Source organism: Gorilla gorilla, chromosome 2 (genome assembly GCF_029281585.2).
Source record: "Gorilla gorilla gorilla isolate KB3781 chromosome 2, NHGRI_mGorGor1-v2.1_pri, whole genome shotgun sequence".
NCBI lineage: Eukaryota > Metazoa > Chordata > Mammalia > Primates > Hominidae > Gorilla > Gorilla gorilla.
The window spans coordinates 61,490,983-61,516,102 of record NC_086017.1 but is presented as its reverse complement, the minus strand read 5'-3'; the positions used below and the strand labels follow the sequence as shown (position 1 = coordinate 61,516,102).

Here is a 25,120-nt window from a genome sequence, read left to right as displayed (position 1 = left end):
ATCGTTGCAATCAATTTCCCTTTATTTAATTAGAAATTCATAGTTTTTGGTGTGAAAAATGTTCTAGTTTAGATGGTTGTTTCTATGTATTTTTTTCCTCTTCCCCAAACTGTTTGCATGCATCTGCGCCACATCACTTTAGGCTCCAAAAATGGCCTAATCTTCTTCCTTGCTGGCATTACCCCACACCTGGGAAACAGTATTTTCAAGAATTAGTAGATAATAGAATTATATGGCGCTCTCTTTTTCTTTTCATGTGTTTCAAATTTTTTACTTAGAAAAATCAATTAAGATATTTTCATTAAAATTTATATATTGGCCGGGTGCAATGGCTCACACCTGTAATCCCAGCACTGTGGGAGGCCAAGGCAGGTGGATTGCCTGAGCTCAGGAGTTTGAAACCAGCCTGGGCAACATGGTGAAACCTCATCTCTATTAAAATACAAGAAAGTTCACCGGGCATAGTGACACACGCCTGTAATCCCAGCAACTCGGGAGGCTGAGGCGGGAGAATCGCTTGAGCCCGGGAGTGCAGCGAGCCAAGATCATGCACTCCAGCCTGAGTGACAGAGCAAGACTCTGTCACCAAAAAAAAAAAAAAAAAAATCAATTTATATATTATAAATATTGCTAAATAACAAGATAAAAAACAGGATCACAAAATGTTTTCCTTCCTAATCATACTGAATCACAGAACCAGCTCCTGGAGTGGATGGGTTGGCTACATGCCACCACTGCTGCCTGGCCCACCATGCTCAATTTATATCAAACTCGCAAAGGTAGACGCAAGTGACAATTCAGGTCTTCTCATTATGTACAAAGGTTGACAGCTGTCTTTTATACCCAGATGGGTCTACAATCAGGCAGGGCTCAGCATATTCATACCTCTATAAGAACCTGAGACCAACCCTGTATTCCAGTGACATTTCCACAATTCCTGCAGTGCTCAGAGTCTATCTCACCCACCAAACCCAAGAAAACCCAGTTATGTGTTGTTATTCTTAAGATATTTCACTAGAATCCAAATTCCTCAAGACCAGGGACTGTTGTCTTCCCTATTTTTTACCAAGAGTGCCAAATGTAGTAAGGCCAGAAATACAAAAGGTGTTTAATAGATACTTCCTAAATGAACAAAGTAATTTTAAAAGGGACAGCAGCTCTGCCACAGAGCCCAGGAGTTCCCACCTGTCGTGGTGACCACCTTCTGCACAAGGACTCCAGCACGCTGCAAGTAGTTGATCGGAAAGTTCATGGATGGATTTGTGCTGGAGGCAGAGCTTACACTTCCTCCCAGTGGGACATGCCGGGGCATCATGGGGATGGGGGTGGACTGCACAGGACGAACACTGGCCACAGGCTTTTCATCACCCTTCAAAGTTGGCTGCCTGTAAGAGAAAGACAAGGACACTAAAAGAGTTTGGCAGAACAACTGTTACCTTTTCCAAAGGCTACAGAGCCTTTCTAGGCTGCCCCATTCTACACCATCAGTTGATGCTCAGAGAAGGATCAGAAGAATCTGCAGGGTCTGGTCAATTCAAAAGGAGACTAGAAGGCAGGACTCAGTTGCAGCAAAAGAGGCAGAGGGATAAAGTCTGTCAAAGTCTAAGGAGAATCAGATGTTGGTGGAAAAATACTTTCTGGAGATGGGAGACAATATTTGCTCCTCTAGAACCTGGACTATCTACATTAGGAGTTAGTCCCTAAAGGGAAGTCAGGAAGCTGTCAAGATGCAATAAGGCAGGAAAAGTTCTCCAGACCACAGCATATGTTAAGTTGAGATGGGCAGAATTTTCCCCACTCACCCACGGAAAAAGGGCCATGTAACAACACGTTTAGGTGATCCTAAAAAATATTCTGTTCCAACTTTAAACATCTTTACTTTCTCTCTGAAACCTTGAGTCTCAATAAGTAATACAGACACCTCTCTCTCTCTCTTCTGTATTACTTTTCATTGAGTTCTTCCTAGCTCCAGCCTGGACCAACCCTCAAAGTGCCCCTCCAGTCATGACAACAACAAAAGCAGCAGCCACCAAAGCAGTGTGTACAAAAGCCAGGCTTCTACTGATTTAAGATTTTTGAAAAGTCCCTGTCTACAAGCTTTCTGAAGTCTGCATCTTTCATCTTTGGGCCTGGAGGGGGAAAAAAAAACCCTTAGACTGTTATGTTCTTCCTCATCTGACTGAAGACTGGCACATAAAATAACACTTTTATACCACTCTGCTGTTGGAGCTGGTCTGCATGATGCCTCAATCACATTGCTCTTAGGTTTTTAAAGGCCCCTTTGGTCAGCCCCTTGGTCCCTGTGGACCTCCAAGTTCCCAGATGGGCCCCAGACCTGTGCTATCTGGCCTGTTTCCCCAGTGTCTTCCTAGGATGGTTTGGCAGGAGTTAGAGGCCCTGGTCAGGTATCAATGTAACAGAAACCCAGCCCAAGCCGCATACCCTGCAGGGGCTAAGACTAAGAATTTGGGTAAGAAGTATTCCTCACATGTACCCACGTGGATAAAAAAAACTCAGCAGGATCATGAACTCATCAAATGCTGTGAGAAGTCGGTGCCCCCATAGGGCCAGAGCTAAGCCAGAAACAAAGCTGACATCTCCTTATAGCTAGTCTGGACCATTTGTCACATCTTCTCTCCATGTGGCTTTTCTCTCACTGGGCTCAGGTTTAGTCCACTCCTGAGGTTACACAGAAAAGCCCAAAAAAGAGGGGGAAAAAAAGAGGGAGGAACGGGTGGAGGAAAAGAGAAGAGACCATTCCTGAGCAATACTATCTTGGGAAATGACAGAAATAAAGCCTGAAAGTTTTGAAAGAAAGTGACTTTCTCTTTTGAGATTGAGTCTCACTATGTTGCCAAGGCTGGTCTCCAACTCCTGGACTCAAGCGATTCTCCCACCTCAGCCTCCCAAGAGGCTGGGACTACAGGTATGTGCCACCATGTCTAGTAAGAGAGTGACTTTCTACTTAAAAGTATCTTCAATTTGCTATACAAACAGCAACAAATGGCTGGGCATGATGGCTTATGTCTGTAATCTCAGCACTTTGGGAGGCCGAGGCAGGTGGATCACCTGCGGTCAGGAATTCAAGACCAGCCTGGCCAACATGGTGAAACACAGTCTCTACTAAAAATACAAAAAATTAGCCACGCGTGGTGGTGTGCACCTATAATCCCAGCTACTTGGGAAGCTAGGGGAGAACTGCTTGAACCCAGGAAGTGAAGGTTGCAGTGAGCCGAGATCACACCATTACACTCCAGCCTGGGCAACAGAGACTCTGTACCCCACCCCCAAAAAAGACAACAAATCCACTCATAAAAGTCAATGTCTTACCTAAAACCTTACAGGAGACTTATTTGGCAAGTTTTCCAAAATTTCCTTTGGAACCTCATTTGTCAAGTTTTTTTGTTTGTTTGAATTTTATTATACTTTAAGTTCCAGGGTACACATGCACAACGTGTAGGTTTGTTACATATGTATACATGTGCCATGTTGGTATGCTACACCCATTAACTCGTCATTTAACATTAGGTATTTCTCCTAATGCTATCCCTCCCCCATCCCCCCACACCATGCCAGGCCCCGGTGTGTGATGTTCCCCTCCCTGTATCCACGTGTTCTCATTGTTCAATTCCCACCTATGAGTGAGAACATGCAGTGTTTGGTTTTCTGTCCTTGTGATAGTTTGCTGAGAATGGTGGTTTCCAGCTTCATCCATGTCCCTACAAAGGACATGAACTCATCCTTTTTTATGGCTGCACAGTATTCCATGGTGTATATGTGCCACATTTTCTTAATCCAGTCTATCATTGATGGACATCTGGGTTGGTTCCAAGTCTTTGCTATTGTGAATAGTGCCGCAATAAACATACATGTGCATGTGTCTTTATAGTAGCATGATTTATAATCCTTTGGGTATATACCCAGTAATGGGATGGCTGGGTCAAATGGTATTTCTAGTTCTAGATCCTTGAGGGATCACCACACTGTCTTCCACAATGGTTGAACTAGTTTACAGTCCCACCAACAGTGTAAAAGTGTTCCTATTTCTCCACATTCTCTCCAGCACCTGTTGTTTCCTGACTTTTTAATGATCACCATTCTAACTGGTGTGAGATGGTATCTCATTGTGGTTTTGATTTGCATTTCTCTGATGGCCAGTGATGATGAACATTTTTTTCATGTGTCTGTTGGCTGTCTAAATGTCTTCTTTTGAAAAGTGTCTGTTCATATCCTTTAACCACTTTTTGATGGGGTTGTTTGATTTTTTCTTGTAAATTTGTTTAACTTCTTTGTGGATTCTGGATATTAGCCCTTTGTCAGATGGGTAGTTTGCAAAAATTTTCTCCCATTCTGTAGGTTGCCTGTTCACTCTGATGGTAGTTTCTTTTGCCGTGCAGAATCTCTTTAGTTTAATTAGATCCCATTTGTCTATTTTGGCTTTTATTGCCATTACTTTTGGTGTTTTAGTCATGAAGTCCTTGCCCATGCCTATGTCCTGAATGGTATTGCCTAGGTTTTCAGCTAGGGTTTTTATGATTTTAGGTCTAACATTTAAGTCTTTAACCCATCTTAAATTAATTTTTGTATAAGGTGTAAGGAAGGGATCCAGTTTCGGCTTTCTACATATGGCTAGCCAGTTTTTCCAGCACCATTTATTAAATAGGGAATCCTTTCCCCATTTCTTGTTTCTGTTCAGGTTTGTCAAAGATCAGATGGTTGTAGATGTGTGGTGTTATTTCTGAGGGCTCTATTCTGTTCCATTGGTCTATATTTTGGTTTTGGTACCAGTACCATGCTGTTTTGGTTACTGTAGCCTTGTAGTATAGTTTGAAGTCAGGTAGCGTGATGCCTCCAGCTTTGTTCTTTTTGCTTAGGATTGTCTTGGCAATGCGGGCTCTTTTTTGGTTCCATATGAACTTTAGTTTTTTCCAATTCTGTGAAGAAAGTCGTTGGTAGCTTGATGGGGATGGCACTGAATCTATAAATTACCTTGGGCAGTATGGCCATTTTCATGATGTTGATTCTTCCTATCTTTGAGCATGGAATGTTCTTCTATTTGTTTGTGTCCTCTTTTATTCGTTGAGCAGTGGTTTGTAGTTCTCCTTGAAGAGGTCCTTCACATCCCTTGTAAGTTGGATTCCTAGGTATTTTATTCTCTTTGAAGCAATTGTGAATGGGAGTTCACTCATGATTTGGCTCTCTGTCTGTCATTGGTGTATAGGAATGCTTGTGATTTTTGCACACTGATATTGTATCCTGAGACTTTGCTGAAGTTGCTTATCAGCTTAAGGAGATTTTGGGCTGAGACAATGGGGTTTTCTAAATATACAATCATGTCATCTGCAAATAGGGACAATTTGACTTCCTCTTTTCCTAATTGAATACCCTTTATTTCTTTCTCTGGCCTGATTGCCCTGGCCAGAACTTCCAACACTATGTTGAATAGGAGTGGTGAGAGAGAGCATCCCAGTCTTGTGCCAGTTTTCAAAGGGAAGGCTTCCAGTGTTTGCCCATTCAGTATGATATTGGCTGTGGGTTTGTCACAAATAGCTCTTATTATTTTGAGATACGTTCCATCAATACCTAGTTTATTGAGAGCTTTTAGCATGAGGGGCTGTTGAATTTTGTCAAATGCCTTTTCTGCATCTATTGAGATAATCATGTGGTTTTTGTCTTTGGTTCTGTTTATGTGATGGATTACATTTATTGATCTGCATATGTTGAACCAGCCTTGCATCACAGGGATGAAGCCAACTTGATCTTGGTGGATAAGCTTTTTGATGTGCTGTTAGATTCTGTTTGCCAGTATATTATTGAGGATTTTCACATCGATGTTCATCAGGGATATTGGTCTAAAATTCTCTTTTTTTGTTGTGTCTCTGCCCGGCTTTGGTATCAGGATGATGCTGGCCTCATAAAATGAGTTAGGGAGAATTTCCTCTTTTTCTATTGATTGGAATAGTTTCAGAAGGAATGGTACCAGCTCCTTTTTGTACCTCTGGTAGAATTCAGCTCTGAATCCATCTGGTCCTGGACTTTTTTTGGTTGGCAGGCTATTAATTATTGCCTCAATTTCAGAGCCTGTTGTTGGTCTATTTGGGGATTCAACTTCTTTCTGGTTTAGTCTTGGGAGGGTGTATGGGTGCAGGAATTTATCCATTTCCTCTAGATTTTCTAGTTTATTTGCATAGAGGTGTTTAGGGTATTCTCTGATGGTAGTTTCTATTTCCGTGGGATCGGTGGTGATATCCCCTTTATCATTTTTTATTGCATCTATTTGATTCTTCTCTCTTTTCTTCTTTCTTAGTCTTGCTAGTGTTCTATCTATTTTGTTGCTCTTTTCAAAAAACCAGCTCCTGAATTCATTGACTTTTTGAAGGGTTTTTTTGTGTCTCTATCTCCTTTAGTTCTGCTCTGATCTCAGTTATTCTTGCCTTCTGCTAGCTTTTGAATTTGTTTGCTCTTGCTTCTCTATTTCTTTTAATTGGGATGTTAGGGTGTTGACTTTAGATATTTCCTGCTTTCTCCTGTGGGCATTTAGTGCTATAAATATCCCTCTACACATTACTTTAAATGTGTCCCAGATATTCTGGTACGTTGTGTCTTTGTTCTCTTTGGTTTCAAAGAACAACTTTATTTCTGCCTTCATTTCATTACTTACCCAGTAGTCATTCAGGAGCAGGTTGTTCAGTTTTCATGTAGTTGTGCGGTTTTGAGTGAGTTTTTTAATCCTGAGTTCTAATTTGATTGCACTGTGGTCTGAGAGACAGTTTGTTTTGATTTCTGTTCTTTTACATTTGCTGAGGAGTGCTTTACTTCCAACTACATGGTCAATTTTGGAATAAGTGCAATGTGGTGCTGAGAAGAATGCGTATTCTATTGATTTGGGGTGGAGAATTCTGTAGATGTCTATTAGGTCTGCTTGGTCCAGAGCTGAGTTCAAGTTCTGGATATCCTTGCTAACCTTCTGTCTCGTTGATCTGTCTAATCTTGACAGTGGGGTGTTAGTCTCCCATTATTATTGTGTGGGAGTCTAAGTCTCTTTGTAGGTCTCTAAGGACTTGCTTTATGAATCTGGGTGCTCCCATATTGGGTGCATATATATTTAGCATAGTTAGCTCTTCTTGTTGAATTGATTCCTTTACCATTGTGTAATGGCCTTCTTTGTCTCCTTTGATCTTTGATGGTTTAAAGTCTATTTTATCAGCGACTAGGATTGCAACCTCTGCTTTTTTTTACTTCCCATTTGCTTGGTAGATCTTCCTCCATCCCTTTATTTTGAGCTTCTGTGTGTCTCTGCACGTGAGATGGGTCTCCTGAATACAGCACAATGATGGGTGTTGACTCTTTATCCAATTTGCCAGTCTGTGTCTTTTAACTGGGGCATTTAGCCCATTTACATTTAAAGTTAATATTGTTATGTGTGAATTTGATCCTATCATTATGATGTTTGCTGGTTATTTTGCTCGTTAGTTGATGCAGTTTCTTCCTAGCATCAATGGTCTTTACAATTTGGCATGTTTTTGCAGTGGCTGGTACCGGTTGTTCCATGTTTAGTGCTTCCTTCAGGAGGTCTCTTAAGGCAGGCCTGGTGGTGACAAAATCTCTCAGCATTTGAGGATTTTATTTCTCCTTCACTTATGAAGCTTAGTTTGGCTGGATATGAAATTCTGGGTTGAAAATTCTTTGCATTAAGAATGTTGAATATTGGCCCCCACTCTCTTCTGGCTTGTAGAGTTTCTGCCAAGAGATCCACTGTTAGTCTGATGGGCTTCCCTTTGTGGGTAACCCGACCTTTCTCTCTGGCTGCCCTTAACATTTTTTCCTTCCTTTCAACCATGGTGAATCTGACAATTATGTGTCTTGGGGTTGCTCTTCTCGAAGAGTATCTTTGTGGTGTTCTCTGTATTTCCTGAATTTGAATGTTGGCCTGCCTTGCTAGGTTGGGGAAGTTCTCCTGGATAATATCCTGAAGAGTGTTTTCCAGCTTGGTTCCATTCTGTCACTTTCAGGTACACCAATCAAACGTAGATTTGGTCTTTTCACATAGTCCCATATTTCTTGGAGCCTTTGTTCGTTTCTTTTTACTCTTTTTTCTCTAAACTTTTCTCGCCTCGTTTCATTCATTTGATCTTCAATCACTGATACACTTTCTTCTGCTTGATTGAATTGGCTACTGAAGCTTATGCATGTGTCATGTAGTTCTCGTGCCATGGTTTTCAGCTCCATCAGGTCATTTAAGGTCTTCTCTACACTGTTTATTCTAGTTAGCCATTTGTCTAATCTTTTTTCAAGGTTTTTAGCTTCCTTGCAATGGGTTTGAACATCCTCTTTTAGCTTGGAGAAGTTTGTTACTACTGACCTTCAGAAGCCTGCTTCTGTCAACTCGTCAAAGTCATTCTCCGTCCAGCTTTGTTCTGTTGCTGGCAAGGAGCTGTGATCCTTTGGAGGAGAAGAGGTGCTCTGGTTTTTAGAATCTTCAGCTTTTCTGCTCTGGTTTCTCCCCATCTTTGTGGTTTTATCTACCTTTGGTCTTTGATGATGGTGACCTACAGATGGGGTTTTGGTGTTGATGTCCTTTCTGTTGATGTTGATGCTATTCCTTTCTGTTTGTTAGTTTTTCTTCTAACAGTCAGGTCCCTCAGCTGCAGGTCTGTTGGAGTTTGCTGGAGGTCCACTCCAGACCCTGTTTGCCTGAGTATCACCAGCAGAGGCTGCAGAACAGCAAATGTTGCTGCCTGATCCTTCCCCTGGAAGCTTCGTCTCAGAGGGGCACCCAGCTGTATGAGGTGTCAGTCGGCCCCTACTGGGAAGTGTCTCCCAGTTAGGCTACATGGGGGTCAGGGACCCCCTTGAGGAGGCAGACTGTCCATTCTCAGAGCTCAAACTTCGTGCTGGGAGAACCACTGCTCTCTTCAGAGCTGTCAGACGGGGAACGTTTAAGTCTGCAGAAGTTTCTGCTGCCTTTTGTTCAGCTATGCCCTGCCCCCAGAAGTGGAATCTACAGAGGCAGGCAGGCCTGGTTGAGCTACGGTGGGCTCCACCCAGTTGGAGCTTCTGGGCTGCTTTGTTTACCTACTCAAGCCTCAGCAATGGCAGACACCTCTCCCCCAGCCAGGCTGCTGCCTTGCAGTTTGATCTTGGACTGCTGCACTAGCAGTGAGCAAGGTTCCGTGGGTGTGGGACCCACTGAGACAGGTGCGGGATATAATCTCCTGGTGTGCCGTTTGCTAAGACTGTTGGAAAAGCGCAGTATTTGGGTGTCAGTGTCCTGATTTTCCAGGTACAGTCTGTCATGGCTTCCCTTGGCTAGGAAAGGAAAATCCCCAGACCCCTTGAGCTTCCCAGGTGACGTGATGCCCCACCCTGCTTCGGCTCGCCCTCTGTGGGCTGTACCCATTGTCTAACCAGTCCCAGTGAGATGAATCAGGTACCTCAGTTGGAAATGCAGAAATCACCTGTCTTCTGCGTCGATCACAGTGGGAGCTGCAGCTTGTTTGTTTTTAACATGAGAGTCTTAGTAAGGAAAAAAATTTTAGGCTGGGCATGGTGGCTCACACCTGTAATGACAACATTTTGGGAGGCTGATATGGAAGGATCACTTGAGCCCAAGAGTTCAAGACCAGTCTGGGCAACATAGTGAGACCTCATCTCGACTAAAGGAAAAAAAAATTTTTTTTTGAGACGGAGTTTTGCTCTTGTTGCCCAGGCTGAAGTGCAATGGCGCGATCTTGGCTCACCACAACCTCTGCCTCCCAGATTCAAGCAATTCTCCTGCCTCAGCCTCCCGAGTAGCTGGGATTACAGGCACACAGCACCACACCTGGCTAATTTTTGTATTTTTAGTAGAGATGGGGGTTTCTCCATGTTGGTAAAGCTGATTTTGAACTCCCGACCTCAGGTGATCTGCCCGCCTCGACCTCCCAAATTGCTGGGATTACAGGCATGAGCCACTGTGCCCAGCCAAAAAAATTTTTTCAATTAGCCAGGCATGGTGATGCACACCTGTAATCCCAGCTACTTGGGAGGCTGAGGTGTGAGGATCACCTGAGCCCAGCAGGTCGAGGCTGCAGGGAGCTGTGATCGCACCACTGCACTCCAGCCTAGGCAACAGAGTGACACCCTGTCGCAAAAAAGAAAGAGAAAATTTAAATCTGTTCCCATCAAATAAAATAATTATTTTTAATTCAAGATAATCAAATAATTAAAAATGCAAACTACTGAATCAGGTAGCAGATCTGATCAGTAAGTGGAAGGTGAGAGCTGTGAGGCACTGTCTTGAAATTAAAAAAAAAAATTAAACCTAGATAACTGTTCTATAATATCTTACAAGGAGCCTCTCTCACTGCTTAGCACTTGGCTTCTATTCTGTTAATATTCTGAACAAGTCTAGATGTTATACTCAAAAAAGAGATTTTTTGGTTCCAGATCATGGCACAGACACAGAATGGAATCCCCTTAGGAGCAGCAGGATTCCCTGACTGTAATCCGAGGGAACAGAGCCTTCATCCTTGAACATCACTTCTAAGTGAGGCCTAGGACTAAGGTGCTAGGGGTCAGATGCACCTGTGTGGAATGGCTGGGCCTCTTTCTGGGAAGCTTTATTCCCGACTCCTACCCAGGTGTCCAGAAAGACTCTCCTGGGTCACGGGCCAGCAGCTCACTTTTCCAGCTAGGGCAGTCAAAACCAGAACCATTTAAAACACCAGGGCTACTGAACTGCTTTCACACCTACCCTAGAGCAGAGCCTGTCAATTCACAGCAGTCAAGGAACAAGTTGTAGGCTCTGCCTTTATTTAAAATATGAACAAGTTGAAAGGTGTTTGTGCCTGGCCCAGCAGCAGACCCTCCCCTTTCAGCGACTCACCAGTTTCTCTGGCTGAAGGCGGGGATGCTGGTCAGGCTCTGATCGCTCGCAGGGTAATACTGTGCATACGATGGGCGGGTATAGGGGACTGATGTGCGTTTGTCTTCCTCATAGCTTTTCTTTGCTGCTTTTTTCTCAGCCTTGGTTAGCTTGTGATCCTTTCGGTTCAAGAGCAATGACTCATGCTCGAAAGGCTCCTGGGGACACAGGAGGATGTTGATTTAGTTACCAACATGGCTGATGGATAATGAGCCTTACTTTAAGACCAAGAAAAGAGCTGGCTGTCTCCAGCACTAGTGAAGAGACTGCTCAGAGATACACAGGCAGGTTTACTGTCTTTCTGTCAAGAGTACAATTTATAGCTCTAACCTAGTACCAGCTTTAGACATCTAAGTCTGCCTTCCCTATCAAAAGAATGGGGGAGTTCAGAGAATTAACAAACTACATTTTTAGAACTTTCCCCCTCTCTTTCTGCTAAGAAGACTCACTGGCCAAATTACTATACATGGCTAACCTTAGCACTCCCAGGACCAGATTAGGGGACGGGGTAAGTGGTTGTGGGCAGGGAGGGGGACTGAGTGGGGCAAGAAAAAGAAGTCCTTGAGTCCAAGTCACCTGCATGAAACATCACCTCAGATGAAGAAAACAAGCTTACAAGACAAGCCTCCTTTGACAGAGAGACTGCCACTCTGGGGATTGCATGCATACCAAGTTCTTACCTTGGTGATGAGGTGAGGGTACTTCAGACAGGCCAGTTGCAGGACTGACTCCTTGATCCCCTTTACGTTCAAGGAAACTTGGGGAGCTGGCTCCTTCTCAACAAAGTGCAGTAGGTTTTCCACCTCTTTCCGTGTGAAGTTCAGCATTGGATTTAGATCATCCACCACCCGATCTAGAAGGATAAAGACATGAAGAAAGTCAGCACATGGCATTAAAAACTGTAAAGGTCACTAATAATGAAAAGTCATCCCATATCTGAAAGTCAAAGACTAGGTCTGAGGTGCTGGTGACACTGGAAACATCATATAAGGGGAAAACTTGTATAACGAGCTTGGCTGTTATCATTAAACTCACCTTCAACAAGTTGAAGTCAATTATCTTTTAAGCAAGTTGAATCAGAATGAGATAGGAGGAAATGCAGGCTTTCTCGAAGCCTGCCTGTGTTCCCATATCCTGCTCCTCTCCCACCCTTGATACTAAAAGGATGGTAGCCTGTATAGATGTGCCTCTCCGAAGTCTGGAAGATGGCCCACCTGACATGCCCTGCTTGGAAATCTGACGGTCATAGATCTTCTTTTCTAGAGTGTAATCAGCCACAAGGCGATAGATGTAACAGGGCTTTTTCTGGCCATAACGGTATACCCGACATACTGCCTGGGCATCATGGCAAGGGTTCCAGGAAGCATCAAACACCACCACTCGGTTGGCACCAATCAGATTCACACCCAAGCATCCGGCCCTTTAAAAGACAAGCCAACAATCACAGAGCCTTTAGTCTTAAAAAAGGTTTTCAAATCAGTTTTGCCCTCTGTGACTTCTATCCCAATATTACTCTGTCCTAAGCCTTAAGCACAACATACTCAAGGATTTTGCTGTCCTGCTGATAAACAGTACATTCCTCAAGCACTGAAAATTGTGCCCTGAAATCCAACATGAAAGTGTCTACCAGCTCAGAAACAAAACTCACTCTCCTCTGTAACAAGTAAGGCCCCCGCATCCTGGCCTTGGAGGGATGTTCCTTGGTGAGGGGAAACTTCTGCACACAGATGTTTCCACTATTTTTAGTCTAACAGCTTAGGAGAATGACTGGCTTACATCCTGCCAAGGGCATTACGATGGCAGAAGGCAGCACAGCCTTCAAGCTGCTTGGCATGAGACAATACCATCAGCCTTTTACAGTTACCTTGCACTTTCTACTTTTTAAAGCACTTTCATATTCATCACATCATCTAAACCTCATAACACTCCTGAGAGAAAAGCTAATTAAAACTCTTGGGTACTTTGTTGTTGTTGTTCATTTGTTTGTTTGTTTTTAAATGAGACAGGGTCTCACTCTGTCGCTTAGGCTGGATTGCAGTGGCTCAATCACAGCTCACTGCAGCTTCGACCTCTCAGACTCAAGCCATCCTCCCGCCTCTGCCTCCCAAGTAGCTGGGACCACAGGTGCATGCCACCACACTCAGCTAATTGTTTGATTTTTTGTACAGACAAGGTCTCAGTATCTTGAACCCCTGGGTTCAAGCAATCCTCTCACCTTGGCCTCCCAAAGTGCTGGGGTTACAGGCATGAGCCACAACCATTGTTAATGAAGGTCTCAAAAAATTTTATACTATCATGACTGCCCTGCTAACCTAATTTCCTTTTGAAGTTCCCTCTCTGACCCCAAAAACAAGTTACAAACCTGAGCTGATCTCTTCTGAGGGAACTTGGAGTTTTGGGGTACCAGCCCAGGTGGCCAGCTGCCTGAACAGATTCCTTTGACCTCCCCTCTTGGGATCCACTCACCTTGTAGAGAGAAGGAACAGCCATGTGGTGAGGTTGCTGGGATCATTGAACTGATTAATAAGCCGCTCCCTCTCAAAGGCAGGGGTGCTACCATCTAGCCCTAGGAAGGAAGGAAAACTATAAGCAGTGGATATATTAGAGCAAGGATATACAGCAAAATCACTGGGCAAATATGTTTTAAAGAGCAAAACAAATAGAAATACAACAGTGCTCAGATCTCACCCCTTGGACGTATCAGGGGTCTACAGTAAGTAAGGCCCAGGCATCTATAATTTGAAAATACCCCCAGGTGATTCTCACATGCACCATGGATTATAAACTACATTTCTCCCCTTTACTATCTTAGGTCAATTCTAAAGCCAAGAATCCTAGACTTCGGAATGTATAGTAATCACCTAGGGAATCTGGAAAATACTGGCTCAAGGTGACCTCTCTGCCTCAGCCTTGTGAGTCCTGGTGAGTGCAGGACTAAGGGTTTTGATATGGATGATGTTCCTCCACCAGGAATTTGCATTTTTAACAAGCTCCTGAAGCTAAGAACTTGCTGTAAAGAGACATAAAGGAAATACATCTGGAACAGTAGGATGGAACACATGAATGAAAGGAGGGAAGCTCCAAAGAGGGAGAAAAAATAGGCTTTAGGGCCGGGCACAGTGGCTCACACCTGTAATCCCAACAGTTTGGGAGGCCAAGGCGTGCAGATCACGAGGTCAAGAGATCGAGACCATCCTGACCCACATGGTGAAACCCCGTCTCTACTAAAAATACAAAAATTAGCTGGGCATGGTGGCCTGTGCCTGTAGTCCCAGTACGTGGGAGGCTGAGGCAGGAGAATCACTTGAACCTGGGAGATGGAGGCTGCAGTTCAGCCGAGATCACGCCACTGCACTCCAGCCTGGCAAAAGAGTAAGACTTCGTCTCAAAAAAAAAAAAAAAAAAAAAAAAAAAAAAGACTTCAGTTAAGACGCATAAATAGTAATGGCAACACTTGTCATCTTGAGTAAATGGCAAAGCTAAGGGCATGAAATACCACATGGAAAACTGAATTACTACTGTTGTAGGAAGCAACAGTTTAATTGCTTGGTACTAGGGTTCTATGTCAGGACCCCAACCTACTTTTCCAACCTGAGTTCCAACAGTTCCCAAACACAGCTCACCACTGATTCATAGGGCAAGCTCTGAGCCACACCTTGTGCTGGGGGTCTTCTTGCTACTCCCTGAACCTCCAGTTCTCTAAATCCTTCCATTAGGGCAGTGGTTCTCAATGAGGGCAATTTCTCCATACTCCCACTCCCCACGGGACATTTGGCAATGTCTGGAGATATTTTTGGTTGTCAAAACTGAAAGATACTACTGCCATCTAGTGAGTAGAAACCAAGCATGCTACTAAATGTCGTATAATATACAGGACAGCCCCTTATAACAAAGAATTATCTGGCCCAAATGTCAGCAGTGCTGAGGTCTGTATTTCTCAACTTTTTTTTCATTACCACCCCACTAAGGAATGACTTTTTTTTTCCCAATGACACTATGTCCTCCATGAAATTTAATACCACAGATATACTGTATATCTGTTTACGTACTGTATGTACTTGACTTACACATTTTAAAAGTTAAGATTTCCACCCCCTGCTCAAAAAAAAAAAAAAAAAAGTTCATCCCCTTAAAGTATTATCTCCCCAACAGAGAATGCACGATCCAGGCTTGTGTTCACTCTGATCTTTCAGCCTGGAATGATCCTCAGGCAACACTAGCCCTGTGTATTCAAATCCTCCCCATTTTTGAGACGCCTTAGCTAATCATCCTCACCACAGTGATTCTATCCTCCTTAGAACCCCAGTTAGGGGCACTCAATTGTTCTTGAATTGTCACATCTCAGATGAAGAGGACTATGGCTTCTATTTCTCTACACTCTCCCATCTCTCTCAATCCTCCAGCCCCTACCTAGTACAGTACCTTGTAAACAAGAGCTGGCTCTTAGTATCCCCCTGCTCCTTGACTAATCACAAATATTCCTATGCATTTGATGGAGTGGAGAAAGAGAAAGAGAGAGAAGGAAAGGAAACCCTTAAGCAGACCTTGCCAAGGCTTTAAGAACAATGCAACAATGAACTCACGGAAGTAGCTGATGTTTCGAACCCACTTCTGTGCTCCTTGCCCCTCGGCACCAGGTGGACAGGGTACTTCTCGTTTTCCAAGGAATTCCTCGATGAGAGCCAAGGTGGAAAGACTCTGGCTGAAACGGAAAACATTTCGTTCAAATGGCTCCCAGAATCGAGGGAACATTGTTCCCAATAGGTCCATACTCTTGTGCAACTTTCTGACAATGGGAGCTCCCACAACCTACCACTGATAAGAGGTAACTCTAGGTTGGGCATGGTGGCTCAAGCCTATAATCCCAGCACTTTGGGAGGCCGAGGCGGGTGGATCACCTAAGGTCAGGAGTTCCAGACCAGCCTGGCCAACATGGCAAAACCCCGTCTGTACTAAAAATACAAAAATTAGCTGGGTGTGGTGGCACAAGCCTGTAACCCCAGCTATTTGGGAGGCTAAGGCAGGAGAATCACTTGAACCCGGGAGGTGGAGGCTGCAGTGCAGGATCACGCCATTGCACTCCAGCCTGGGCAACAAGAGTGAAACTCTGTCTCAGGGGAAAAAAAAAAGGGGGAAACTCTAGGTCGGGAACAGTGGCTCACGCCTGTAATCCCAGCACTTGGGAGGCCAAGGCGGGCAGATCACCTGAGGTCAGGAGTTCGAGACCAATCTGGCCAACATGATGAAACCCCATCTCTACTAAAAATCCAAAAATAATTAGCCTGGCACGGTGGCACGTGCCTGTGGTCCCAGCTACTCAGGAGGCTGAAGCAGGAGAATCGTTTGAACCTGGGAAGTGGAAGATGCAGTGAGCCAAGATCACACCACTGCACTCCAGCCTGGGCAGGAAGAGTGAAACTCCATCTCAAAAAAAAGAAAAAGAAAAAGAAACAGAAAGAGGTAACTCTACCAAGAACAACCAAGGGTATCCTTCCTAGCGCATAATGGGAGCAGAGTCATCCACATACTTACGACTACCACCACACTGAAAAAATACTCTCTTCATTCTTCACTTCCACAGTTGAAAATTTCTGGGGTTTAGCTCAATGCAGAGTAACAAATAGCATTCAGCACTAAACACTACCACTGCATGAATATACATCAGATATGATTATGGGTTTTACTAGAGAGACAAAATCACTCGACTGCTTCCAAGATATCATGAGAGCCAGTGTCCTTAGAAGTGATCCATAAAATCAACACTAGGCTCTCCCCAAGCTAAAATCACTGCTGTCCTCTCAAAGTGTGTCACATGTGGAAGCCCTCACTCTGAGGCTCCTGAGCCAGGCTCCTGCCACTTGGCTCTTCTTGGAGCATAATCTGGTCAGATTATAAAGAAGGAGAAGCAATCAACTTTGTTTTCCTGGGGAGTCAAGCCTTAATGAGACTCAAAGCTCTAGCCAGGCTGAGAATATAACTCCAGAGCAAACTACATCACTTATTTGGCTTTAAAGACAAAGCTTAAAACTAAAATAAAAGGTTGGGGCGGGATAGAAGATTAAACCAAGGGTCAGCAAACATTTTCTGTAAAAGGACAGATAGCAAATAGTTTAGGCTTTCTTGGCCACATAGAATCTCTGCTGCATATTCTTTGTATGTTTTTTTATAACCTTTTAAAAATGTAAAAACTATCCTTAGCTCTCAAAGTAAACAAAAACAGGCCAGAATTTGAAAGATTAGACTCCAGTGCTAACCTAGGGTTCTAAATTGTTCTCTGTGGAGAAATCAAATTGGGCAATGAAAGAAACTCCAAGAGACAGACAATATGCAAGAAGGTCCTCACAATAGCACTTGGAGGAGGCGGGGGTGGCCTTGGTCTTGCTCTGTGGTGGTTTTGTCATTCCTTACTATAGACACACAGCCTCAAATGGAAGTTTCTCATCCTACCTAAACACAAGGATCTTGTCCCCAAGCTTCACACTTTCCTCAATCAGGTGGAAAAGCAGTACCATCTTGGGAGAGTTTTCTAGGACTCCAGTCTGGTAATTAGTCAGAAGGTCCTTGGCCTGCAAGAGAGAAACAAGGCAGCTTAGAGCAGGTCCAAGGCCAGATCACTAGAAATAAAATTATTTCCTTCCAAGGCAGCAGCTCACTGGCCACCTTTATAATTCCATACAGAGACCCTAGCCATGCATCCCTACCCCTTCCCCAGGCAGGGCTTGCACCATCCCTTCTCAGCAATAGTTTATGATTCCTGAAGGATCTGCTTGACTCACCCATTCATATGTGACAATGTTGTTGCCTCGCTCCTGGAAAGGGTTGAAGCCAACGCCCTGTAGGAACTTGCTATTGGTTGCCTCTCCCATCGAGGAAGCCAAGGTGCTATCCTCTCCCTTGCCTTTTGTTCCCTGTGGCGGACAGCGGGCACTGGTCCCCGCAGAGCCAAGTTCTTCCACGTCTAGGTCCTGCTCATTGGCCAAGCTCTCCTTCTGAAGGGCTTCATACAGCACATCAGGGTGATTCCAGATCTGAGGTTCAAGGAAAGGGAGAGGAGACACAGGACAAAGAACATTCCAAGGGTGTCCCAGGGAGTCTGGAAACACATACTTGCTCAAACACACACGTCCCACAATAAACACTGTCACACCAAAAATTAAAGTCAGAGCCCTTCACAGCCAAAGGGCCTGCATATTTGTTTTAATTATCAGTTCTGGTCACCATGACACATGAATGGCAGCATGCATACCAGGAGCCATGCCAGTAAGTATGTTTGATACATAATCAAAAAAGCTGTCACAAGCCTTTTTGACATTCTTATTCAAATAAGAGTAAGAATGTTCCAGTTTCACAGTGTGGCTACAGTCTGCTACTGTATAAAACTATAGACAAAATGTATCTGACTTATAGTAGACCAATCACATATCATTTCACAGAGTATTCCTAGCAAGAGTTGAGAACTCCCAGAAGAAGAGAGGAAAGGAAGAAGGAAGGATGCAGTGATACCAAAGCATCATCACAGACCACGTTTGCCTTAGTTTCCTGGCCTTGACCCAGGACTGTGGCTATAAAAGAAATATTTGGAAACCCCTCTTGTCCCCAGACACATACCTTCTGCTGACTTATTAAAGCAGTGGTCAATTAAGAATAATACCTAACAGGTCTGCTGAAGAGTAGCCAGGGGTGGAGGTATGAAGTCAATGAAACAGGTCCCTCAACAAAAGAATGAGAGAGGTCTCCATCTGATTAAGTATGGAATCCAATGGAAGGTACCCCTAATAACTTGTCTAAGCTATATATCTCTTGAATTCTGATTATGCCAGCAGTCAAAAACGCTGCCCCACAGTATTTTTCCATTAATCCCCTTGGAATAACAAGTTGTGCAGCTGAGTTGCACACTGCAGGGGGCATCAGTTATATTACACTGTGTGAATGGCAACCCCAGGAGTTATGTGGTACAAAACCATCACCTCTCTCCTTGGAGCCCCCAAACCTCCAGTGCAGTGAACTGAGGTGGCCCCCTCTCACTTTATTCTCCCTTTATTGAAGACTCTCAGTAGGAGTAACTCCCTTGGGACCTTAGTCCCCATCTCAATCTTCCCTGAGGCCCCAATGCACCTTGCAACACACACAGAATGCCTTAAGGGGGTTCAGCCCCAGCCAACCGCTGCTACCACAGTCCCGGAAGCGATCCATGAACTGTGTGTACAAATCTCGCTGGATCCTGGAGAGCCGCACAAGGATCACATTTTCTTCCTTGGCAGGGAGATGAATCTTCAGCACAGTGTGGCCTCTCCTATGGAGGCAAACAGAACAGAAACAGCAAGGTAGTGTGGCCAGGAGGGGTCAGCACAAGATAAAAACAGAGCCTTTTGCACTCCTGCCACACCTCCCTCTTGAGGATCTCAACATGCACTGCAGCCTTGCAATAATGCAGAGTGGTTCAACAACCAAGAAGAAATTCACCTTAAGGATGAAAACTAACACTAAGAGGCAGAGTGACCTGTCCCAGGTCATGTCTGACTGCATGACAGAGACAGGGAAACTTGAGGTTCTTACTTTAATTTGGGCTGCCTCTCTGAGCTTTCGCTCCATATGCCATCTCAACAAGGAAAAATGAGGGGTCTGCTTTAGACTAGCCTAAGGTAAGTCAGCAGAATGGTACCTTTTTCTTGCTTCTCTCAGCAAGTAAGACAGGTGTCTCCAGTACCTTTAAAGATAACTTTTGAGAGAAGCACTTCTAGGCCAAACTTTCAGAGAACTGAAACAGTGGATATCCACCATCTGCTAGCTTGTCACAGGAAGCAAAGTTTTACTACTGCCCCAGGGAAGGGGCCCTCCTACTCCAACACCCTATCCTGTATAACAGGCTTGGCATGCCCTTGGCAACAGGGCCCTCTGAAAATTCAGGAAGCAGGACCCTGAGGATGGCTCACCTCTGCACAAAGCCCTCCAGAAGACTGTGCAGGACATGGCTCCGGTACCGCATGAGGCGGACGTCCTGAGGTGTGCTGTCAATACATTGCCCATTCAGGATAGGGCGTTCAAACATGTTGCTGAACTCCTGCCGGGTGCCAAGGAAGTCTGGGCGCACAAAGTCCACCATGCACCAGTACTCAATGAGGTTGTTTTGCAGAGGGTACCCAGTCAGCACCACCCGGCGGCGAGAGCGGATATTCTTCAGAGCTTGTGAGGTGCTGGCCTGGCAGTTTTTGATGCGGTGTCCCTCATCACAGATTACTACATCAGGGCCAGGGCGGCATAAAGCCTTCTCAAACTCTAGGGAGGGAAGAGGATCCGGAGTCAGAGGGTGACAGGGCCTGCTCTTAGTCAATAATATGAGAAGTAGGGGTGCACCCTGGAGGAGACAGAAGAAATGAAGGAAGCAGGAAAGCAAGAGTCAGCCCCCCTTGGTGATAGGGTGCCAGCCATTCAAGCTCCTGGATATGACTGGTATGACTTGGTATGAATGCTAATCTGGCAGTTGACTCTTTTTTTTCTTTTTTGAGACGGAGTCTCACACTGTCGTCCAGGCTGGAGTGCAGTGGCGCAATCTCCGCTCACTGCAACCTCTGCCTCCCGGGTTCAAGCGATTCTCCTGCCTCAGCCTCCCAAGTAGCTGGGATTAGAGGCATGCGCCACCATGCCTGGCTAATTTTTTGTATTTTTAGTAGAGATGGGGTTTCACCATGTTGGCCAGGCTGGTCTCGAACTCCTGACCTCATGATCTGCCTCTGGCAGTTGACTCTTGCAATAAATATCCCTTTCCCCCGTTCCGTTCCTTTCCTTACTTTATTTTTCTTTATGTGAAAAGTATAACTGACTTGCATTCCTAGGGCTTAGACCAACTGGGCAGCAGAGAGAGGGACCTTACAGAGTGCCAGCCTAGGATTAAAAATGCACCTGGATGAAACCAATAGGAATAATCCAGACACTTTAGTGGGCTCTCACCACTGCCAGCATCTTGACTCCATCTGAGGGCTGGCTGATAGGAGCTAGCTAAAAAGGACAGGGTCTTCCCGCAGTTATTCTCCAGTCATTGCTAAATGGCAAATTCATCCCAGCTCTACCATAGAAGCAAATCTAGAACATAATCTCATAGATGAAGAGACTTCTAAAGTGAAATGGCCTCTGAACCCTTAAAAACATTCTTCCCCAAATGAGCAAAGGCCCCTTAGAAGATGGAGTAGAATTAGAACTATGACAGGAATGGTTTTCACTAAAAACAACTGGGATAAATTCTTTTTTACAAATTCACAAACAATAGTATTACTACTTTGTCTTTATATTAGTGATTTAAACACTTTATATTTTCTTCATGATTTCTCAGAACATCTCTAGAAAGTGGTAAAGGAAATGGTTACTATTCCAACTGTTCTGTAAGAGAAACAGGGATAGACGAACAGAGGAATCTCTCCCAAGCCAGTGTGTGGCCTGGCATAACCATAACTGCATAGCTGGCAGAGAAAGCAGTACCTTCTCAGAGCCATTGGAAGTCATCCTACTCATCTTGGGAACCAGGATTTTTGGTCCATGATAACAATTCACATCAATAATGCACTTTACATCTGACTAGGTGCTATTAGTAGACATGATTTCTTTTTTCCTGAAACACCAACAAGAGTATTCCTGGGATAGGCTGCCCACCTCTCCGAAACTCCTGCTGCCGATCTTCCTCATCTAGATCAATGATGACTGGGTGAGAACGCTTCTTGGTTTTCTTCGGTCTACCTGTGGCAAATGATTTCTTCAGAGTGAGGAGTCTGTACATCTCATACCCCATCAGCAGCACGCCACCCTCTGACACCCAATCAGCCATCACTTTAGCACGAGATGCCATCGTCCTGCAAGATGAACAGAGAAAATTGTGTGAGATGTGAATTATATCTCAAGAATTATTGTTTCTGCTGCTCCCAAGGAAGAATTGCTCACAATCAAAGCTGTGTTGATGTACATTCAGAACTTCTTATTACCAAAGATTTCATGTGGCAGCAAGCACAGGGGTAGCCTACCACCCAAGAACCTACCATCATCCCAGAGAAACTAATTGCACTCAGGATGAACTGGGTCATTGATGGTGGTTAAACAGCAAGAAACATAGCAATTCAACTACATAAGGCAAGAGAAAATGACAACCCCCTTGGATATTCAGGCATGACTACAACTCAACATTTGAAGGAGCATTTCAATCCCATGATAAATACAAGGTCACAGAAGGAAGGGCAACATTCTGCAGTTTACTTGCCTGGACTCAAGTGAATAAAGAGCCACAAACAGTAAAGAGGAAAGAGGAGAAGAGACCAGATGACCCTCAGTAAGTCACTCCACTTCCAAACACGGGAGCACTCACTGTATTTCACTGATTGCATGTGGACTAAAAGTCCTGAATGAGCAACCACCTGTGAGGTCAACTAATCATCTCCTCATTTTTATGTGTGTGTCCAAACATCACAAAAGGCACCCTCTGAAAAAAATACAGTAAAGTCTACTTTCTCAATTATCCACACCAATGAGGGGAAAGGTTAGCATGTAGAGCTGGTTTGTTGGATCAAGAAATAGCTTTAGACTTTTGGAAATCAGGTTGACTTTATGGCATACATATATAGACAATTTTATTTAAATCTAAAACAAAGCAAGGCTGACACCTTTCAAAGCTTTGGGAGTTGTACCATTAAAGGTCAATTGCAGACCAGTGCTTAAAAGAAGTGACTAATGATTAGGTTTTTAAGAAAAGTGAAATGTAATAAGTAAAAAATTAGACAGTAGAGGCCAGGCACGGTGGCTTACACCTGTAATCCCAACACTCTGGGAGGAAAATGTGGGCGGATCACCTGAAGTCAGGAGTTCGAGACCAGCCTGGCCAACATGGCAAAACCCTGTCTCTACTAAAAATACAAAAATTAGCCAGACATGGTGATGGGTGCCTGTAATCCCAGCTACTTGGGAGGCTGAGGCAGAAGAATCACTTGAACCTGGGAAGCAGAGGTTGCAGTGAACTGAGATTGCACCACTGCACTCCGGCCTGGGTGACAGAACAAGACTCCGTCTCAAAAAAAAAAAAAAAAAAAAAAAATCAGACAGTGGAAAGATCCATTGTTTCGTGTTGAATTTTACTACGATATGCATGGGAAAATATGACCATGCCCACATATTTTTCAAGATATAAAAGCCTCCTAAAGCAGAACACAGGAAATTTCTCAGGCTACTTAACTCTGGCGTTCCTGAAAAGCTATGTAGAGAAAAAAATGAGTAGCAAGAACAGAGAAAGTGATACATCAAGAAACCAAAAACAAATCTAGATGCACAGGCTACACACTCAAAGAGACTGCCTTAACATCAGATCCCGGACAGAAGTCTAAAAGGAAAGGGGCAGAGAGGAAAGGGCAGGCTACCTACTTGTGCTCATCATTCAAGATGTGAACTTTAAAGAACCGAGGCTGGACTTCTTCAGGCTTGTTGTCAGCCGGGAGGGCTTCAGGAGGTGGAAGCCACATGTTGAACTCTGCCAGCCAATTCTGAAGAGTATTAACCTATTAGAAAGCCAAGTCCAAAAAGAGAGTTTTATGGAACAAACTCAGAGCTGAGCTCATCAAGCTTTTTGGTGCCCAGTAAAGGCATTAACACAGAGCTCTTCAGGAGTGACTTAAGTGGTGCCTTCCCAAAAACTCTTACCGGCACAATGGCAAGGACTGTTTTGGCTGGCGTGTGGCGGAAGAGGACGTCGATGAAAGAGATCACTTGCAAAGTTTTCCCCAGACCCATGCTGTGGGCCAGAATACAGCCAAAGCCACTGCTGCTCTTAAACCTCTCCAGAGACTCCACTAGGTTATCGTAAAGGAACCGGATCCCGCCAATCTGACAAGGGACAAAGACAAATGTCAGAGGGGCTCACAAAGATGAGGGCTCCAGTTTTTACTCACTTTGTAATTAGTAAGAATTAAGTAAATGAGAAGGCGTTATAATAGATAGCAGGTGTGGATGGCCATAGAAGATTCCCTGTACCTTGACTGGTCTATTTGCTGGTGACAGTCCTCTTGGAAAAAACAGAAAAGGATTCACTAGCACAGTGTAACACCCCATGTAATGCATGAATCGGTAGTGTCAAATTCCTGACAGGATCTTTCAGTCAGCTTGGCTTCCCTCAGCATCGGAAAGCTCACCCTCTTAAGGCAGCCCATTCCATAGGAGTAGTTTGTTTTTGTTGTTGTTTTTGAGACAGAGTCTCGCTCTGTCACCCAGGCTGGAGTGCAGTGGTGCTATCTCAACTCACTGCAACCTCTGCCTCCCGGGTTCAAGCGATTCTCTTGCCTCAGCCTCCAGAGTAACTGGAATTACAGGCATGCGCCACCATGCCCAGCTAATTTTTGTATTTTCAGTGGAGACAGGGTTTCACCATGTTGCCCAGGCTGGTCTTGAACTCCTGACCTCAGGTGACCTGCCCCCCTCGGTCTCTCAAAGTGCTAGGATTACAGGCATGAGCCACTGTGCCCAGCCACATAGAAGTAGTCCCTATTGCTAAGAGTTCTTTTTTTTTTTTTTTGAGACGGAGTCTTGCTCCGTCACCCAAGCTGGAGTGCAATGGCGCGATCTCAGCTCAGTGCAACCTCCCATTTCCCCGGTTCAAGTGATTCTCCTGCCTCAGCCTCCAGAGTAGCTGGGACTACAGGTACGCACCACCATGCCCACCTAATTTTTGTATTTTTAGTAGAGACGGGGTTTCACCATGTTGGCCAGGATGGTCTCAATCTCCTGCCCTGGTGATCCACCCACCTCGGCCTCCCAAAGTGCTGGGATTACAGGCACGAGCCACCATGCCTGGCCTGTTAAAGAGTTCTTAAGGCTGGGCACGATGGCTCATGCCTGTAATCCTGGCACTTTGGGAGGCCGAGGTGTGCAGATTACCTGAGGTTGGGAGTTCAAGACCATCCTGGCGAACATGGTGAAACCCCGGCTCTACTAAAAATACAAACAATTAGCCGGGTGCAGTGGTGCACAACTGTAATCCCAGCTACTTGGGAGGTTGAGGCAGGAGAATCGCTTGAGCCTGGGAGGTGGAGATTGCAGTGAGCCGAGATTGTGCCACTGCACTCCAGCCTGGGCTACAGAGTGAGACTTCATCTCAACAACAACAACAACAACAGAAGAGTTTTTAAGCTGAGTTATGCACAATAGCCAAAATACGTAATCAACCCAAGTGTCTATCAGTGGAAGAAAGGA

General features: G+C 44.6%; 1 protein-coding gene across 6 annotated transcripts in view; it reads right to left on the bottom strand.

Moving 5' to 3' along the window:
- RAD54L2 (RAD54 like 2) overlaps positions 1-25,120 on the bottom strand; it is a 133,258-nt gene that overhangs the window by 11,220 nt on the left and 96,918 nt on the right. For all 6 annotated transcript variants that reach the window (XM_055382529.2, XM_019024055.4, XM_004034227.5 and 3 more), the window contains 13 exons: positions 23,576-23,758; positions 23,300-23,433; positions 21,551-21,747; positions 19,840-20,182; positions 19,022-19,199; positions 17,683-17,934; positions 17,354-17,472; positions 15,490-15,608; positions 13,373-13,472; positions 12,121-12,326; positions 11,587-11,759; positions 10,868-11,064; positions 1,186-1,385 (listed from right to left, as the gene is read on the bottom strand). In XM_055382529.2, the coding sequence (XP_055238504.2) occupies positions 1,186-1,385; positions 10,868-11,064; positions 11,587-11,759; positions 12,121-12,326; positions 13,373-13,472; positions 15,490-15,608; positions 17,354-17,472; positions 17,683-17,934; positions 19,022-19,199; positions 19,840-20,182; positions 21,551-21,747; positions 23,300-23,433; positions 23,576-23,758 (2,401 nt within the window). The remainder of the gene's footprint in view (positions 1-1,185; positions 1,386-10,867; positions 11,065-11,586; positions 11,760-12,120; positions 12,327-13,372; positions 13,473-15,489; positions 15,609-17,353; positions 17,473-17,682; positions 17,935-19,021; positions 19,200-19,839; positions 20,183-21,550; positions 21,748-23,299; positions 23,434-23,575; positions 23,759-25,120) is intronic.